This window comes from Microdochium trichocladiopsis (genome assembly GCF_020744255.1).
Source record: "Microdochium trichocladiopsis strain MPI-CAGE-CH-0230 chromosome Unknown B0I36scaffold_9, whole genome shotgun sequence".
Lineage (NCBI taxonomy): Eukaryota > Fungi > Ascomycota > Sordariomycetes > Xylariales > Microdochiaceae > Microdochium > Microdochium trichocladiopsis.
In genome coordinates this window covers 2,188,458-2,206,858 of record NW_025763552.1, presented here as the reverse complement: position 1 = coordinate 2,206,858, position 18,401 = coordinate 2,188,458, and the positions used below count along the sequence as shown (strand labels likewise).

At 54.4% G+C, this 18,401-nt stretch overlaps 6 protein-coding genes across 6 annotated transcripts; 4 read left to right on the top strand and 2 right to left on the bottom strand.

The window, feature by feature from the left end:
- Window positions 1-188: 188 nt before the first annotated feature.
- B0I36DRAFT_366979 (uncharacterized protein) lies at window positions 189-491 on the bottom strand (the record flags this gene model as incomplete). The annotated part of the gene is made up of 1 exon (XM_046159390.1): window positions 189-491. One exon carries the CDS (start codon window positions 489-491, stop codon window positions 189-191), a length of 303 nt encoding a protein of 100 aa, XP_046008632.1.
- A 4,018-nt stretch (window positions 492-4,509) lies between these two features.
- Window positions 4,510-6,910, top strand: B0I36DRAFT_332501 (uncharacterized protein). The gene has a single exon (XM_046155124.1). The coding sequence runs from the start codon at window positions 4,984-4,986 to the stop codon at window positions 6,694-6,696; it is 1,713 nt and encodes a 570-aa protein (XP_046008631.1). The 5' UTR covers window positions 4,510-4,983; the 3' UTR covers window positions 6,697-6,910.
- Window positions 6,911-7,417: 507 nt separating this feature from the next.
- On the top strand, window positions 7,418-8,685 carry B0I36DRAFT_366977 (uncharacterized protein; the record flags this gene model as incomplete). Its single annotated transcript, XM_046159389.1, has 2 exons — window positions 7,418-7,683; window positions 7,914-8,685. 2 exons carry the CDS (start codon window positions 7,418-7,420, stop codon window positions 8,683-8,685), a joined length of 1,038 nt encoding a protein of 345 aa, XP_046008630.1.
- A 1,419-nt stretch (window positions 8,686-10,104) lies between these two features.
- Window positions 10,105-11,856, bottom strand: B0I36DRAFT_417103 (heterokaryon incompatibility protein-domain-containing protein; the record flags this gene model as incomplete). The annotated part of the gene is made up of 1 exon (XM_046162100.1): window positions 10,105-11,856. The coding sequence occupies one exon, from the start codon at window positions 11,854-11,856 to the stop codon at window positions 10,105-10,107; it is 1,752 nt and encodes a 583-aa protein (XP_046008629.1).
- Window positions 11,857-12,662: 806 nt separating this feature from the next.
- Window positions 12,663-14,051, top strand: B0I36DRAFT_353245 (uncharacterized protein; the record flags this gene model as incomplete). The annotated part of the gene is made up of 2 exons (XM_046157190.1): window positions 12,663-13,081; window positions 13,139-14,051. 2 exons carry the CDS (start codon window positions 12,663-12,665, stop codon window positions 14,049-14,051), a joined length of 1,332 nt encoding a protein of 443 aa, XP_046008628.1.
- A 2,652-nt stretch (window positions 14,052-16,703) lies between these two features.
- On the top strand, window positions 16,704-18,156 carry B0I36DRAFT_376790 (uncharacterized protein; the record flags this gene model as incomplete). The annotated part of the gene is made up of 4 exons (XM_046160493.1): window positions 16,704-16,887; window positions 16,970-17,026; window positions 17,116-17,533; window positions 17,613-18,156. The coding sequence occupies 4 exons, from the start codon at window positions 16,704-16,706 to the stop codon at window positions 18,154-18,156; spliced, it is 1,203 nt and encodes a 400-aa protein (XP_046008627.1).
- Between the last annotated feature and the right edge of the window lie 245 nt (window positions 18,157-18,401).

Sequence of the window (18,401 nt, the reverse complement as noted above, 5' to 3'; positions counted from 1 at the left end):
TGATTGGAATCGCATAAGCCCTTGTACGACAACGAAAGGGTCTCCCAGCCAGAGGCTTGGACCGGCCGGAGGGGTCACCGAATGAAGTCTCCCAGTCAGAAGCCGACATTTCGATGAGATTTCCACCGGTCGAAACGCACTCCCTTGCCAGGTAGCCTGAGAATGCAGCAGCCTTGACACTTGGCATCTTATCTGCTGCTGCGTTTATCATCGACAGAGACCATGCCATAACCCTGGCCAAAGACTGCTGCACCGGCGCTGTGTATGCCGAAGCCCCGCCGCTGGACAACATCTTCGGCGCTGTGAATACCATAACCCTGGTCAGAGACTACTTCGTCACGGCTGTGTATGCCGTAGCCGTCCGAATCAACGCGATCTCGGGCACCCAAGTCGGTGTTGGAGCCTGAGAGCACGACAGCGGGCGCCGCGAACGTAAAGGGGGCGGCCGCAAGGGTCAACGCTAGGACGATAAAAGCTTTGGTGGAAAGCATGATGAGTTCTGGTGACTAAGACGACGAATGTGGTCAGAGCAACGTTTGTGGGTGGTCGGTTGATGAAGACTGGAAAGTGTGGTTCTACTGCTGGCCGCTTGTAGTCATTAAAGAACCGGGACTCGCAGCTTCTTGTACCCGGATATCGATGACAGGTTGCGCCGAATGACCCAGAGTTACTCGTAAGGCTCTTGGTAAAACGGATCACTCAAGCTACGGGCAGCAAGTGTTATACAAGGATGCCAATCCTGAACGGGCTGGGCCGGCCCGCTTTTTGATCCGCTGCAGGCATCGCGTCGCGAACCTGGCCTGTCTACGGCAGGTCACAGTGGGAATGGGACCTTGCCTTGCCTGTCTTCAAATACATGTTAGGTTTCGCAACTTCATAATGCTCCCAGGCGCTCCAGCTTCACGTTTCTAGACAGGCTGGAGGCTTGCTTGTGCGCCGGAGATACCATATGCGGAACCTCCGGGATCTCGGCACAGTCGGGACAATCACTGCAACATGACACTGGTAAGGCGAACGGCGCTTGGCTGAGTGTCACCATGGTACAAGAGGTAGAACATGTGACATATCGAAAACCGTGCCAATCAGCATCTTGCAAGCAAAAGAATAGTTTCCTGGCCTGACATGCCCCCCTAATGTACTGCTGGTGTTCCAAATGCGCTTCTAGATGCAGAATCGCTGGAATGACCCACCAGTCCCGCCAAAGTCAATTCTCCTGCCCTTAATAATCCGACACTCCAGGGGCAGGTTGTCACTTTACTACTTTACGGAAGGGGCGGTATTTACTGGACATCGCAGCGCTTAACATGAAGCTGTGACCTCCAGATTATCCTACTCAACCGATGGACGAGTTTTCCGAGCTCCGAAACTGGGGTCCTTCCCAGTTGTTCTCAGCAAGGACTACCGAACGTGCCCATCAGGTTGGTCAGTGACTGTCCACAGAGGGATATGGTACAGGAGACCTGAAAGTTCCGGTTCGCCTAAGAATTCTCCAGGGTATAATGTATGAACCAGTGATAGGACCAGCCTGCAGATCCCTATCTTGGCCGTGCAAACCTTCTCGTTTCATCGCGCTTGGATTGTGGTTCTCTCTTCCGTGGCAGCCAGGTGTATGAAGGACCTTTCGAGAGAGCAGCTCGGGCCAATGAGGTTGGGTTTCAGAGCTCTGCCTCATCAAGCCTTGATTCACTCGACACGCAGAATTCATTGGTGCAGTGCTGCCTGGCGTTGACAGGGTTCACGCGTTGCTGACCAAGCTGTTCCATAGCTTCCCGGGGAGACTTTTTCGGCCAGAATTTGTCCCCAGATTGTACAAGCCACCTCGACTTTTGTGGCCACGCTTTCTGTGTCTTTGCTTTTGGTCATCCCTCGAGATAAATCACGAATTTTTGAAGGCGACATCATGATATGCTATCCCTGTTAATCGGCATACAGGGACGTAGAGAAGAAACCCAGGCCCATGGTCTTGCCTTTTATGCATGACGCTGAGAAGCACTGAAGCCGCAACTGTACGTCTTCTGTCTGTCAGGTGCGTGGGTGAAAAGACCAGGAATCATGAGCATTACTCTGCCAAGTTATGACCGGGCTAAGTGCGAACCTGCTCCCACATAGGCAGCTAAGCGTCGCGACAGAACTTGGGCGAACCACGTCAATCGTGCAAAGTTCCCTGCTCCACGTAGTCCAGTCCTTGCCAGGCAGTATGGCGTGCTTTTGTGCCAGCAAGCAAGCCAACAAGCATCAAAATTTTCGCTTCTCCTTCTGCTCGTTCTATTCCCTGCGCTGTCGCCATAGTGCACATGTCCACCTGACATTTTCTCGTGAAACGAGGCATGGTCAAGAACGAGGCAAAGCCGTCTGACTGCATAATTCCAGGCTCGACCATTTGATCTACATAGAAAATGCAGGAGTTTGATTAATGATCAAATGATCCGAGGCTGTCGGCCGCCACAGGAGTCTCAACACGAAGCAAAGTCATGACTCGGACATTGATTTTAGCTTGTGAGTCTTGTAATCTACCAAGGCCCAGCCAACAGCAAGGCTGACGGAAGGCTTATGGTGACAGAATATGATGTGAGGCATAGTAACATTTGCACACAGCCTCCACCGCCTGATCAGCACAAGTGGCGACCCCTCCAAGTCCCGGATGAACCATTCACGAGGCTTGGCATAGCGTGATTCAGAGGGCGCTCATGGAGTGCCCTTGTTTGGTCGTTCTCAATCATACTCTATCACCGTAGACGCTCGGAGAAATGCCCGAGGGTGGAGCCCAAGCTCTCCTTTCCATCCTAGTCCTAAACACTGCCTGGCCTCCTAGCGCGCGCCAATCCTGAGAAAAGTGCAACTTCTCCATCATGGGCTCACCGCCAAGGCTGTTTTTTTCATCAACTTCTCCTTTTTCGTCCCGGGTGTCTGGGTCACGCTTGTCACGGGCCTGTTTGATGCTGCGGGCTATGAGAGCCGGGTGATTCGCCAGACTGTTCCCCCAATGACCACGAATCTGCAACAATCTGCGAGCAGGCTTTGCACTGTTACGCTGTTTCATTGAGTCCGGAGGTCCGGTTCGCCTAGCGAAGGCAGTCTCGTAACGGACCGAAAGCCGGCTTTCTGGGCAGCCACGTTCTGACATGGCCGTCTGTGGTTTCCCCGCCATGCTGAGAGCCCCGGTGCAACCTCGCGGTTCTGGAGCTCACCTTTCGTGCAGGAATCAGCCAGCCCCTGATGGAGATTGGTGTTCCGTGACGACATCGTTACAGGCCTACCTAGCGGCTGTGCAGCAGGTCGCCCGCCGCCTAAATCTGAGGTACTGTGTGTCCCAGCTTAGCTTAGGCCATTCGGTTTTGATCCGAGAACACTCGGACGAATGATTACATCAACGTGGCGCAGCGTGCCTGGTTGTAGGAGGTGTCCTGGGCCGTGGTGCCACGCTGGGGGGTCCCTCTCATGGAGCATGATCAACTCGACTGTCCGTGGGCGCCAGGGAAAGGCCCACAGTAGATGGGCTGAGGCATCGATGCCCATTGATACTGCAGGTTACCCGCTTGGCAGTCAACGAAAATTGTGAAACGGCCTATAAAAACTCAGAGATGAAAACTTTCATTTTTGTTGGGTTATTAAACTCAAAAAAAGGAATATATAAAAAAAGACATGTAAAAAATGCGTGAGGTACCTTAGGACATGGTGCATTAGGGTCGTCAAAGTACAGCCAGGGGGGACCGGAACTGGGACTGTGAGGTGGTGAGATGGAGAAAGAGGGTCCGCTTCTGGAACAATGTGCGCGAGGACAGCCTGAAACGGTGGAAGCAACCTTGGAAGGCGTCTGGAACAAGTGTACAATGGGGGCCCTCAATGCGCATGTCTGGGGGGAGTGAGTGGTTGCATCCATGTGCCTGGACAGGGAAGAATACCCAGACGGTAACCTGGAATGGGCAGTTGGTGATTCGTGATGGAGTTCTCGTGGGTTGTGGTTGGCGCATGTGGCGTCAGCCTATGAGGGAGGAGCCCTCGTGGGTGGCCAGGTGGCCAGGGTGTGTGGCTGAGCAGCGGCAAAGTCCTAGGGTACATCTAATCACGTGGAGGCTGAGTGCTTATCTGTGTACCACAGTACTTTGCTAGTAGTCACCAGAGCAGTATCGATAGCCCCTCGTTTGCCAAGGCAAGTGCAGTCCGCCTTGGAAGGCAGCCCTGGAGCCCTGGAGCTCTGGAGCCCTGGAGGAAGCAACGACAGGCAGGCAGAGGCCGTGGGTGCCTCAATCGCAAGGCACTCGAGGGACCAGGCTGCCCTGCCCGCCCTCAGCCCTCCACCCACCCGCCCACCACCACACATTCCCTCTCCACATTCCACGACCAGCATCATCATCAGCACAATCCGCTAGAGTCATCCTCCCCCGCCAGCATTTCCATCGCCACCCCCCTGGCCGCTGCCTGAACCGCGCTGCCGGTGTCGACTCATCCGTCCACTGCGCCCGCCTCCCAGCGCCAGCGCCAGCTAAATATAAGAGCGCCCTCCCCGGCCCCAAGCGCCGCGCCTGCCCCTCTCCGTCATCACGTGGCCTGCCTGCCTGTCAGCCGCCGCTGCCGTCTCACGAGGTCTCTGAGCGTCAAGACAAGTCAAGACACTCCCGAGACCAGCGCATCCTGAAAACGCAGTCACCCGCCCGGTCGGAATGACAGCGCCCCCGTCTGCTCTACCCTGCTCGTCCAGAGCACTACCCCCCAGGCAGAGACAAACAACCTCATATCACAAACACCATCCGTGCCGCCAACAGCAAACACCATCAGCAACCAACAACACTCAGTGCCAGTCACCCCAGCTCATCGCAAACGACCCAGGCACCTGAGCCGGCAACCACCACCATCATCATCACACGTGACTAAAGACCCATCCAGTACTTATACACAAGTGAAGCGTGGCAGTCGGACAGTGATCATCACACCAAGCACCACAGTGACAGCCACTTGAATTTTATAGCAAAGAAGACATTCACCATGAGAATCGACAGCACAGTCCTCACCTCCTGCCTCCAGAGAGTCAAATCCGCCTTCACGCCGTCGAATGCTCCCACAATGGAGCCCCAACCACAGTCACCGTCCACTAGCAAGGTCCCAGAGCACCAAGCAGAAGCTGCGCAGGATTCGGAGTTGGAGCGTGAGATCCTCGTATTTGTCGACGTCCCTGATGTGGACAACGTCCTCTGTTGCCTGTCCATCATCAAGGGCTATCCCGACCGCCGCGCCAACATCGTTCTGGCGCCCCGCCCTGTCGACTTTGCCGTCAAGCTTTATCCAGGTCCCGATGATGCCCAGGGACGGTCCGGCCCCGTCGAGAGAGCCCTGTTCAAAATCATTCCTAAACTGCCAGATGGCAAGCTCGACATCGCCACCATGGTCAGGCGCAAGATGACGGCCTACACGACACCGCCCGAATGGGTCAACGAAATAGAGGACGAAGACGTGCTGCCTTACTTTACCACGCCAGACCGGATCTTCGAGATCGGCGAGGGAAACGACAAAAATGGGCTCAAGGAGGACACGAGGCTCTACATGAAAACGTCCGCCTACCGAATTGCCAGCTTTCTACGCAGCAGGGGAATCCCTTCCTCGCGCTACCGCCTCTACTGGGACGAGGCATCCATGGAGAAGATCGCGCCAGGCATGAGGCATGCTTCCCACGTGCCCGACTACACATATGGCTATACAAAACCCAAGAAGGAGCCCAGCGAGGAGAAAGTGACAGAGGAGAAAGTGACAGAGGAGAAAAAGGCAGAGATCACAGCCATAGAGGAGCTGGCCGAACATGAACGGATACTGCAGGTGGACAACGCAGATGAGCGCAGGAGGAGGCTCCGGCAATTCTGCGAACGCTATAACAACGCGGAAGAGGAGAAGTGCAAGCGTGACGGCATCAACACCATCCTATCGCCATTTGACGACTTGATAGCAGAGCAGAAGCAAAGGTCAGAGAGCTTGCAGCAACGGGACTGGCCAGTCATGATCGGTGGGCCTTTTACTGAAGCCTTGAAGTGGCTCCAGGAGGACCTTCCCATGACGAGCGTGACGGCCATGGCCTGCTTCATAAGTGGCAGGGAAAACATTCTCTCCAACCAGTTCAACGTCGCTGTCGACCTTTGGTCAGCATGGCAGTTCCTCGACAAGGTCAAGCAGAAGAATATACCCACCTTGCTCGTGCCGACCGAATGTGTCAAGGCAAAAGAGTGGAGGATCAGCAAGGAGGATCTGGACAGGGCCTTTGCAGGGCACGAGGACATCAGGACGGCCGTCGAGGAGTTCACCAACCAGTCCAAGGCCCTCGAGAGCGTGACGCTGTACGACTGGGTCGCTAGCATCATTGCGCGTGACCATGACATGCTGCCTACCAAGCCAATCCTCCCTTACCTCGCGAAAGAGGTGGTGGTCGAACGCGAGGAGATCGTGGACGGGGAGAGTATCCAGACGAAGCACCTTGAGACGCACGAAACCCCACTGCCGCAAGGCTGGAAGGCATCCCCTTCTCCCCCCGAGTTAATATTCAAGGTCAAGCCGGTCGAGCCGGAAGAGGGCGGCAGCGTCAGGATGTGTTGGGATGACCCTGGTCCGGATAACCAGATTGTCCGCGATTTCCATCAGAAGGTTGTAGAGGAGATGAAGAAGGATCTCGAACCGGGCTCGCCACTAGGCGGGGGCAAGGAGTCAAATCTGTAAGAGGTTTCGTTGCTTTACTTTGTATCACTGGGAAGGGACTTCCTCGGCGTGCTTGGTTCGAGGCAATCTATAGCGAGTCTCCCAGGCTTGACAGCCGGGGTTAGGGTGATCGCCCTGGCGTTGGGGTCTACTATTGCGTCGTAACGGTAGTCAAGCTAGAAAGTCCCTGTGTCGGGGAATGTGCTGTTTCTGAAGAGCAGTATTTCTTGTTCGATTTCAACTGCACGCAGCAGCTCAAGGCTGCGCGAGGACGCTCTCTCTTGCGCGACGCCATATTATGACAGCATGTGAGTCCCACGCGTTCGGATGAGTGCTCCATGTGGCTTGCACAAGAAAGCCCAAGAGACAAATGCCACCATCGAGGTTTGGTTGGTAGTGTCGCTCAATCCGCTTTCCAGCTGTACGGTATGCGTGGGCTGGTCCAGTCCAGCATCCGACATGGTTGAGGTTAACACAACCCATCTCTGCTGCGTGACACCGAGTAAAAAATGCAACGGAGATGTAAGACTGCGAGAGTAATGTTCTAGAGAGCATAAAATCCACCTCGGTGAACTGCTCCTCCGCTGTTGTGTGCTTTCTGGCCTTCTCTCCCCACACACATATCGTTGCTTCCCACCGCACATAACATTAGATCATCCGTCACACAACCTCTATCCTCAGACCAACCAGGTCATCACCAATACCTGTCATAAGCACCCCCCATCTGCGTCCAACATCGAAAATGGCCTCGCCGACATTGACCATCGCCATTGTGGAGCTGGCCATCTACGCCGTGCTCTCTGGGGTGTGCACCTACATCGCCATCCGCCACGGCACACGTGGGTTAAGCGCATGGGGCTCCCTCCTCATGTTCTGCGCGCTGCGCATGGTCGCGGCCGGCCTGCAGATCAAGGACGGCAGCGCTGAGACGTCCACTCTTACGGCGTTTGTCAATGCCGTGGGTATTTGCGGGCTGATGGCTGCCATCTCTGGAATCAACCTTGAAGTGTAAGTATTCATTTCTCCCTGATGTCCAACGTAGTTATGGCGAAGTGCTTGGATGCTTCAACCTTCCCACATCAGTCATCCCGCTTCCCGCCGAGGGATGTGTCGACTTATATCCCATATCCATCACCAGCACGATTCACTTTCTCCCCAAAGACTTCGCACATCAAGCGTCACCGCATTCCCCCCCTTCCTACAAGCAACACAGCACTGACGAGTCATCGCAATCACAGGTCAGAATACCTCCCAGCCTCCGAAGACGAACGCAAGGCCACATGGGCATGTCACACCCTCCACTACGTCGGGGCCGTCTTCAGCACGGTCGGCGGCGCCCTCCTCGCGTCCACGTACCCGAGCAGCAACGACCACGACAACAGGTACATGTCCGACGCGACGACCCATGTCCTCATGCTCTGCACCCACGCCGTCCTGATGCTCGAACTTTTCACCGTGGGCGCCGAGAGCGGCTTTCTCATGTACCGCACCTCGACGGTCTCCAGCACTACCGGCACCACCAGTACTAGCACCGGCAACACAACTCCCAGGGCTACCTCCTCGATGGCTTCGGTCAACACCGAAAACACCACCACCAACGACGACAACAACACCGCCGACAAGGCGTCCCTTGACGCCCACGAGGGCAACGACGACGAACAAAATCAGACCCTCCTCAAGCTACGACTCCTTACCCTGAGCGCCCTCGCCGCCGTGCCGTTCCTCTTCGTCCGGCTCATGTACGGCATGATCGCCGTAATCGACCCGCAAGACGGCGGCGGCAATAAATCCGTACCTGTGCTCACTGCGTTCTTTGGCGCCGGGGCCCTGTCGCTCGTGCTCGTGTTTGGCATGCAGCTCGTCGCGTGTCTCTTCTTGGTCCTCGGCGGGCTGGCCAGCTGCGGGATGATCAAGATAGGGATGGGAGAGCAGGGTTGGGGTGAGGAGGAAGGCAGTAGTGACGCTGGCGGGATTATTGACACGAGCTCTGTGACTGTCGTGGAAGTGTAGAAGGGGAAAAGGGGCGCGGCTGTGATTTACGGGGCAAGAAGGAAGAGCTGGGCTTTTGATGACGAAGGGGGCGATGCGCAGTCCTCGAGTCCGGGTTATTGGTTGTTCGCTTGTCTTTCGCGTAGTGGGAACGTTCAATTGCAATGGTCATTTGTGTTTGCGGTACAGTATAGACAGGGAAAATGAAGTCGTTTAGGTGGGGTCTTCATTGAAATGCTTCTAAACCCATGCTACCAGTGTTGTCCGTCGCATTCGTCCAAAAGCAGGAGCCCAGACGCTAGCAGCTGAAGGCACAACTGTGGCTCCTATCACCGGCTTCTGTATGGCAGTTGATAAATTCTATGGCCTGCTTGGGGCAACCCTGGCTACAGAAACGATAAGCGCCAGGATGTCTACAGAGCATGGCCAGTAGCCAATTTGGCGAGCATGGCCAAACAGTGGATGCGGCAATATAGATTGCACGGACCCAGACTGCCCTGAACGTGTAGCCGCCGTTGGGCGTGCGCCAGGATTCGGCTATTGCCGAGTTAAGCGCTTGAGGTCCTTTGGCAGCTATGTTCGTTATTCTTTGAGTCGGAGAGCTTCTGATTGTGGAATGATGCTGCCATGAAACTCTTGTACGATTCGTGATGGATATGCCGGTGTGGCTATCCTGATCTTGAACATTTACGAACAATCTTTTCTGAATTTGATGTCACGCGGCGATCTGCCCCGAGCTGAAATCTGTCGATCCACAGAGCTGAGCTTCAGAGTTTGCTTCTGATTATCATGGCTCATGCAAAGCGGAATCGCCTGGAAAATTTGGCGCGGCTCTACAAGGCAGTCAGCATCGTTCCCAAAATAAAGCCTGGAGGTTTTTGTTTTCGCTTCGGCTTGACCCATGCAATATTTCTCTGTCGCTAATTTGTACTATTGTTGCGGCGAATTCGTCTTCTCCTATCCAAGAACGATAGTCCGCTCTTCTTTCTCCTTGATGAACTTGAGAAACGGAGTATCCGCACCATCACCACCCTGACCGAGACCATCCACGAATGGGTAATCCACCGTCTGATGGGTTTGTTGCTCCATGTCATCCACGTCTGAGCTCCATCTTGGCTTTGGGTCCGCATTGGATGGGTGCCCATCCTCATGGGGAAGCTGGGAATCTGGTCTGAGCATCATTGGGCTCCGGAAAGAGTCGGCGTACACGGCCTCATCCCCAACTTGTACAGCATCACTACACACGCCAAAGTTCCCCGAGTCAAGAAGAAACAGCGCTTGACTCAAAAAGTGTTTGCTCTGCTGCTCGATCCCGTGTGCCTGGGCCCTGTGGATGTCGCTCCAGCTCTCCTGATCCGTTGGTAGTGACCGCAGCACGTAAGGCAGACTGAAGCACCACGGGATCCCTTCGTGGATCTCTGGCACTCTCTCATCCTTGAACTAGGAAAACAAGGCTGCTGAAAGCCGGTCGTGGACGCTGTCCATGGGCTCTCGCCGCTCGTTCTGCGTAGTCTGGGGTACCTTGATGTTCCAGACGAAGTTGCGGATCTCCTGTCGGTACTGAGACGTATATGGGGGTGTCACGAGCATTGGAAGCCCGTATTCTTTGGATAAAGCATGATGGGTACGATACAGGGGCGAGTCTTCTAGCAGCAGACAAGCGTCACCCAGGATGGAAGCGACTGTATCAATGATGGCGTCTGTCGTGGTAGGAAATGTGAGAGTCTGGGTGACACGACCGATCACCCTGATAGTGAACCGCAGCCGGTCCCCGACACCCCTGCTGTCATCTGCAGCCAGCCAGTGAATCCCATGGGACATTTGCGATATTTCCATCCATTTCCAGGCATTAATGCGGTTCTTGTTCGTCGGCCGCGTCATGTCGGGCACCCAGGTCGCGCAGCCGCCATTCTCGACTACTCTCGTCTCCGGGCCGTCCATGTGGCGATGGCGTTCATTCTGTCGTTGACGGTGAATAGAAACTCCATAAGGAAGATACCCTACACACAGCAGCCCGAGAGCTGTGGGCTTCTCGAAATGATGCACGTAAAACAGGGCGTCGCGTACGACCAGCTCTATAGATTTGTCATAGTCAATGTCAAGGTATCGCTTCCTTGCTGCGTGCGCTGCTGCTGCACTGGTGAAATCATCGGGGAAATCTGGCAGTAGGGCGAGAACGGCAAAGATCTTGTCACGCGGCTCACCGCAGAGCCTCTCATGGCTAATCGCGAGGAGCTTATGCATCTCGAAGGTTGGTGAACAGTAGCCCGTACTCAGGTGTCGCTTGGTCTCCAGCTGCGAAAGTCGTAGCATATCGTGGAAGTAGATTTGATTGAACTTCGGAAGACCCGAAACGTCCAGCAATGCATAAGTGTCGTGCTGCACACGCGTCATCTGGGATCTCGGGGTGTTGATGAGCTTGACCGATGCTTCCTCAATATAGTCCGGCCGGCTGATTAATTGATAGTTGCGCGGATCATAAAACTCCAAGAGATCATCACCGATGTAGAACATGGCCCGGCGGCCTGGTATCAGAGCTTCTTGGAACGTCCACATCCTTTGAAAGTAAGGCAGCTCGTGGAATTCGCGCTGACCAACGAGAATGGCTGTGGACACGGACACTTGCATCTCGTCTGATAAACCCTGTGCTTTGAAGTTGTTTCGTAATCGAGCCCAGAAGACTTCCTTGCTTTGCTCGCGTTGCTGGAGCTCAAAGTTCACAGCAAGGTAGAGTCTTAACTCCTCGCTGAGAACTCCACCTAGGTGGCAGACCACAACCCCGGCCTGGTGATAGATGCGGCTCATCAATGCAATCTGGGATCTTTTCTCGGCGTTATCAGCTTGATTGATGCAGACGGCGTCCGCCCAGACGTATACATCCGGTGTAGTATTGAAGAACATTCCCAGCGCAGTGCGCAGGTTGCGTGTTATGGAAACCTTGATGTCGTTGATCATCGTGGGAGTCGTATCGTTAGGATCACCCCAGACATATGAAAGAGCCGCAAAGCTAGGATAACTGTCGAGCTTAAAGACTTCCATCGAGCACTCGAGCAGTAGCGGACTTTCTTTCAGAGGTTCTGGTGTCGTATCATGCGCGCCGATGGACCCAGGTACTGCAACGGCTTTGAGCCTGAGCAACCGGATCTCGGCCCGTGACGGCTCCAATTGCAGACCGGAGTACAGTTCTGACATGGCAATTATTCAAATCGGAGCTTGTGGAATTGTGGTCGAGAGGCCTGCGTGGGCAAAAGCTAGCTCGGAATATTGGCACGGGGTGATAAGGACTGGCTTTTAGTCCAGTCGTGGGGCAGAGGCAGCAAAGGCAGAAGTTGCTGGCTTTTCCTACCATGACGGTTGCATCGGCACAACCAACAGATGTCTGCCCAGCGTGCCTGGCCTGCCGCCCTGCGCAGGTGCCCGACAGCATCTGCGGGGGACGGCCTTGTGGGCTATGCTTGCCCGCTGCAGCCACTACTCCGTGACAGTGAATGCAAGCTGCGCCACTATGTGTGTACATGCATATCATGCACCTGTCAGCCTTGTAGGCTGAAGGACAATTGACTTCCTCTTCAGGCCGCAATGCCTGGCAGCACGCGGGTCGCGTCTCTCTATCGCTGGGCGCACTCCTACAACGTATTGTTGCGAATGTCATACCTCGGGGACAACAGGTAGAATGGTATGTGATGATGCTCGGGAGGATCTACGAGGAGCTTATGATGGCGGAGTTACTCCATCATGGCGAGCTTATTCATGAAGGCCCGACTGATGAACGTTGACGAATCAAGTCTCCTCGATAACACGGGCCTTTGTTATCAGGGGCCGTTGGGATGCGCTACCCCGCACTCGCTGGGCGTTAATTACCTGGGCCCTGCGCACTGGCTGGTGACACAGCAGTCTCCTTTGCCCCCTCCATCCGGGCGGAACACTCAGTAATCTCGATTGCGCCAGACGTCTCAACCGGCGTGTGACCGGCAATCGATAACAAACTGCCCAGCGACATGGCAGAGGTCGTTGGAGTGATTTCGGGCGTCCTCACCCTTGCCACATTTGCCCTCAAGTCTAGCAAACGACTCTGCAAAACCATCCAAGAATTTCCCTCCCATCCCCGCCAAGTACGTGAACTCCTCGACGAGTTATCGGCACTCAACACTGTCCTACACGACCTTTCTCAGAACAGCGATCTCGGTCTCGAAGTAGACCTCACGGCTCTTGAACTCGCCCTCAAGCAATGTAAACGATCTTGTGATGATGTTGACGCCGAGCTCCAAAAGTACTGCTCAAGGTCAACCGAAGAAAGAACCAGTTTCCGTGACTGGGCCAAGCTCAAATGCAGCAGCGGCGACGGCATTGACGGATTCCGCCAGCAACTAATCGGCTACAAGACCACAGTAACGGTTGCCTTGGCGTTTGCGACGCTGTGAGTACATATCTCTCTCGCCTTGTAGTTGTAGCGGTAGCTGACATCGACCCACAGTCACACCTCCGTGGCCACCAAAGAAGCTGTCCTCGCTTGCCGAGATATTATTACGACTGCAACCATCGACTTGCAGGCTCATTTGCAAGGAGTGCAGACGAAGCTCGACTCTCTTTCACGGCGAGCAGAATACGGCACAGATACTGAAGGGCCTGTACGACATCGCATTGAGGCGGAACTACGTAGCACAGAGAAAGGCATCCAGTTCTGTGGTGATCTTTCGGAAGCTATCCAAAGGATTCACATCGACTTCTTTGGCGATCAAGGAAGCCGTTCCGCAATGCCAGATCCTCTCCCATCATCCGAAGCACTTTTCGGTGAGGGATTAGCAGGCTGCTTGCATCACATGCGTTTCACACTGGAACAGCTTGAGAAAAATCGACTAAGACTTAACAAGAGCATGACAACAAACCCAAGGTCTCCGTTGTCAACCGAGGACGAGGCGGCGTCAAAGCGACTGCAGACAGAGGCGAGGACACTACGAAATTGCTTGGAGTTTTGCACTAATGTCGACGAAGTCCTCGAGTCGCATATCAGCAATATCGAAAACCACGCGAAAGGGAATGACATCATTCAATATATGGTATCAATGAATGACAAGCCACTTCATGGGAAGAACGAAGGCGAAGGAGATAGAGTCAAGCAAGCTGGCGGCCATTTCAGCGATGAATCCTTCCAGCAGATGTCACAAGACTTCACGCAAATCGTCATTCACGAAAGAGAACGACATGAGCAAGCCAGAACGAGCGCTTCAGATTCCGCGAAGAAACCGGATACACGGCCTGTGCCTCACTCTTCTTTTGGTGAGCGTTACGGCACGGGCCTGCCACTTGGCAAGCGGACTGAGCCGGTGGTTGCCGAGGAACATGATGGCAAGCAGCCACTGTCCCGATCAGTAAATGGCGATAAATGAAACTCTAGGGGCTACTCCCTGGCCAATTTATGCCCTCGCCACTACATCCACAGACTTCATCCTCGATGATGATGACACGAGATGAATTAGACGCGGCCGTTCGTACTATTCCAGCACTCTACGTGCTTCAACTATCTAGCTCATCATCGGCCGCTCCAAGTTTGTCCTATCCGCTCGACCATCGTCATCGCTGCAGACAGGCTCGCTAAAACAACCTTGATGCCTTTCACGCGGAGTTCTTCACGTTCGATGACCTAGCATAACCCATCTGCCCAGTCATAAGGACCGTCTTCACCCTCCTATTCTCGGCTCCGTTGTGTCCGCAGGTATCGTGTATACCATCATGGATGAGGTGTTTCACGAGCGACACAGGCGTTGGTTAGCACGTCTTGGCGGAGACGGCTGGACACAAGGAGTATCAGTTGCCAGCCAGCAGTGACGCTGATCAACAGACCTTTTGAATCAAATGAATTGCTTCGACGTGAGGCATTCAGCTTGTGTTTGATACGACATTGGAATCATCAAGACTTCAGTGTCTGCCTGCGATCAAACCTGAGACGTCGAAGCTGCGTTCGTGGCAAACACCTTCGCTTGACTTCGGACAAGTCTTCTATTTACACTCCAGATCACCGATCAGAGTATCCTGACTGGTAATGTATTTATGTCACAAGGATTTCGAGGAATGACAATCTTGCTCAGTAATCAAGATGTGGGAGGAGGAGTGGGAGGAGGAAGGCAATACTGATGTGAGCTCAGTGCCGGTCGTGGAAAAGTAGGACATGAGGGGGGGGGGGGACGGGGCGAGATATATGGAAGGATGATGCGCCGAGCTTTTGACGACAATGCGGCCGACGACACGGAGCTATGGGATTGGGGTTGTTTGAGTGTTCTGGTTGGTCTTGGCGCGACGGGAGTGTTCGCCTGGAATTGTCATTTGAGTTTATGGTACAGCTAGTTGAATGGGGATTCAAATTGTTACGTTTTATATTGTTTGGGCCCTCGCTGGGTCGCCTCTTAAATATTATGAGCGTTATTAACAATCCATTTCGCGTTTAGTGTTCGAGATGGATGTGGACGGGACTTCCATTGAACGATGTGCACGCATGCAAATAGATAAATTACAACTGGCACATACTTTTGCAGAGAAAAGCCAGATACCTGTTAAGCAGCGGGGGAAAGCTGGATCCTTCGTGTCTGGTCATTATTGAAGACCTTAAAAGACTTTCTGCTCTACGTCCATGATGAATGCCTCATCTGAGGTTGATGGTTTACCTTCGTGTTTTTTCGAGGTCATTTTGGCAGTGCTTGCCTGAGCACCAAGATCTCCAAGGTCCGCCCACGGTAGAACTTAGAGGAGTTGTTGATGGTCTCAGTATGGAGTTCCAGAGCCTGATGGACTCACACAGGTGCTTCCCGTGCAGACGGCGTTCAAAGATCCCGTCGGAAGAGCCCGACAGGCTAGTCCTCTGTCTAAATGGCGCGGACGGCCACCTCCGCGCGCCGACCCCCCCGGCTTGCATATAGCAGCCTTTACGAGTCATGTGTGTAATCCTTTGAGTGCTAGCAGTGCGGATGGGTGCGGGCACTATCTCTCTGCCGTGTGTCTGTCTCGGCCGTTGGATAACACATGCCCATCGGCGAGGCGCCAAATACTGTCAAGTTAAAGTCCAGCTACGGTTCGCGACAATGAAAGCACCAGGGAAGCCTACTAGGAACACGGCCTCAATTTGCATGCCGGCAGGCGCCGTTGACCTTGTTGTTTCTCACGTGGGGGCCACCTGTCCGACATGTGTGTCTCTGACCACCAGAGCCCTTGAGCTGGTCGAAGCCACAGGTGGTCACCTTAAGTGGCAAAGCTGTCGGGAGACTTCACCGATAGAGCACCCGGCCAACAGTCTACTCTCCGGCGGAGGGTCTTGGCCGCGTCTAAAATGGCGTGGAATCATTTCCTCCATGCACTATACAGTATCCGCGGCTAGGACCAAGCCAGTAGCCACCACCAGTCCCATTGGCACTTCGGCGGAGTGCAGGGTCCAAGCCCGGATGTCGATCCAATGTGGCGCAGGTCTGGGGTAACCAGGTCTTTGCTCCGGACGAACAATTGCTCCGGGCAGGCAGACTAGCTCATTGATCGCCGCGACGGAGGACCGCCACACACGCTAGGTCCATCATCTTATCCCAACAAAGACCTAGCTCCTCTTGAGCATCTCGCGAGTTCCATGAGAAGCGCCGTAGAGAGGAAGCATGTGGCCCTACGGCTGCCACACAACGACAACGACGACGACGGCACAGATACGTACAGTCATGCTAGCGCCATGATCGGGCCTCTGAGACAGGTCACTAGAAGCCGTCACAGCGCTAAGATCGTAGTCTAAGGGTCTAAAAGGCCTGGTTTGCAGACAAATGGTCCCCGAATTACTGTTGTATGCATGCCTGTTGCTTACCTGCTGCTTTGAATATTGTCATAAACTCGTGGAATGCCCCTTTTTCATATAATGCGACAATCTCGATCTCAAGTCTCATCTCAACCGGCTTGTGGCCTTCAGCTTTAGGCCAATCTACGACCATAGGGCGTTACAGGATAATTCATCTTTGTGCGCAACACCCTTCCTGTTTCTAGAGGTTCGCTCTTCCTTCGTACAAGCAACCACGATGGATCCTCTTGCGCCGGTGGCGCCGCCACCCGATGGCGTTGTGCCTGACTTCCACAGCTTCACTTCCCACCAGCTTGAGCTGTGCATCATTTTTGCCGTCACATTTTCCGCCGCCACCTTGCTCGTGGGAGCTAGGCTTTATACTGGCTTCTGCCTCGTGAAGGGCTCAGCGTGGGATGCTTGTAAGTAGACGTGTTCAGTAACCTCCCCTTCCGCGGACATTTTCATCGCATCGTCGCCTCGAGTACCTGCTGACTAGCCCAGTGCTCGTCGTGATATCGTGGTGTTTTAGTGCGGGCTTCTTCGTAGCCATTGTTATTAGTATGTCTCCATCACCATCACTGCCGCCTCGTGAAATCGAGGTCTGAGGAAGAATGACTGAAACAAGCTTACCAACTCTTCGAATGTAGTACTTCCGGCAGGCTTCGGCAGACACATTTGGGACGTCAACCAGGAACAGTTTGCAGCCTTCCTCCGCATGGTGCCGGTCCTAGCTGTCACCTACTTATGGCCGCCTACATGCGTCAAGCTATCCCTGGCGATAATCTACTACCGAATCAATCCCAACATGGTGTTCCGGTACTGTGGGCACTGTGTAGCCGCCTTCACCATCACACCGACAGTCGTCTATACCGTGCTCCTCTTGGGCCCGTGCAACCCGCAGAAGGGCAACCTGCAATGCCTAAACAGCGTGACCATATCACAGATGGCGACGAACATCAGCAGCGACTTGCTCCTCCTGGCAATGCCTATACCAATGACGCTGAAGCTTAACATGCCCAAGAGGCAAAAGCTGACAGTGGCCGCGTTACTGGCCCTCAGCTCTTCGTAAGTAACTTCTTGTTCTTGCCCCGAGCGAGCCTTGGACCAGGGGAAAATGACTGACTCGTTGCGCCTTTATGAATAGTTGCGTCGTGTTCCCAATCATCCGCGCAGGATATATCCAGAGCTGGGTCTCCAACGTCGACGTGACCTACAACCAGGCGACCGTGACGATCCTGGCCATTCTCGAGCTCAACATCGGACTCATCTGTAACTCGATGGCCATGCTCCGCCCGTTCGTGCGGCAGCACATGCCACGCCTCGGAGAGAAGCTCTTTGGCAGCGGCGTCACTGGCCCGTCTTCTCACCCGAGCGATAACAGCAACAGCCGTAGCAGGATTGCCGGCCGTGATCGGACCCAGACCACCGTGACGGCCGCCGCGGGCGGCGGCGGCGGCGGCGGCGGCGGTAGCACCAGGGTCCCTTTCCACGAGCGCTGGGCCGGGCGTGGTCGGTCAGACAACTACATGCTTCACAGCATTGGCAAGTCTGGCATGCCGCCGTCCGATATGGCAGTGCTGGAAGCTCAGCAGGAGAACCATGGGAAGATCCAGATCACGAGCGAGATTGAAGTCAGCAAAAGCGGGGAGTCGTCCAGCGAGCGCCGGATCATGTACGACTCGTCCTGAAAAGAGCCCGAAGGGCGGTTTGCGAAGATGGCCAAGCGGCAGCGGAGGGCTTCTTGGATTTAATCATGGATGGTAAAAACACGAAGCAGTCTTTACTCGTCTTGTAGTGTCTTGCATTATTTGCATCAAATGAGTAGTCCTCTTACAATGCTGTTCCGTGAGCTACGTCTCTGCCAATGCGAAATCGAGCGACAATGCAGATGCATCCTCGCTGATCCAGTAAGGCTCCCACACAAAGGCGTCCT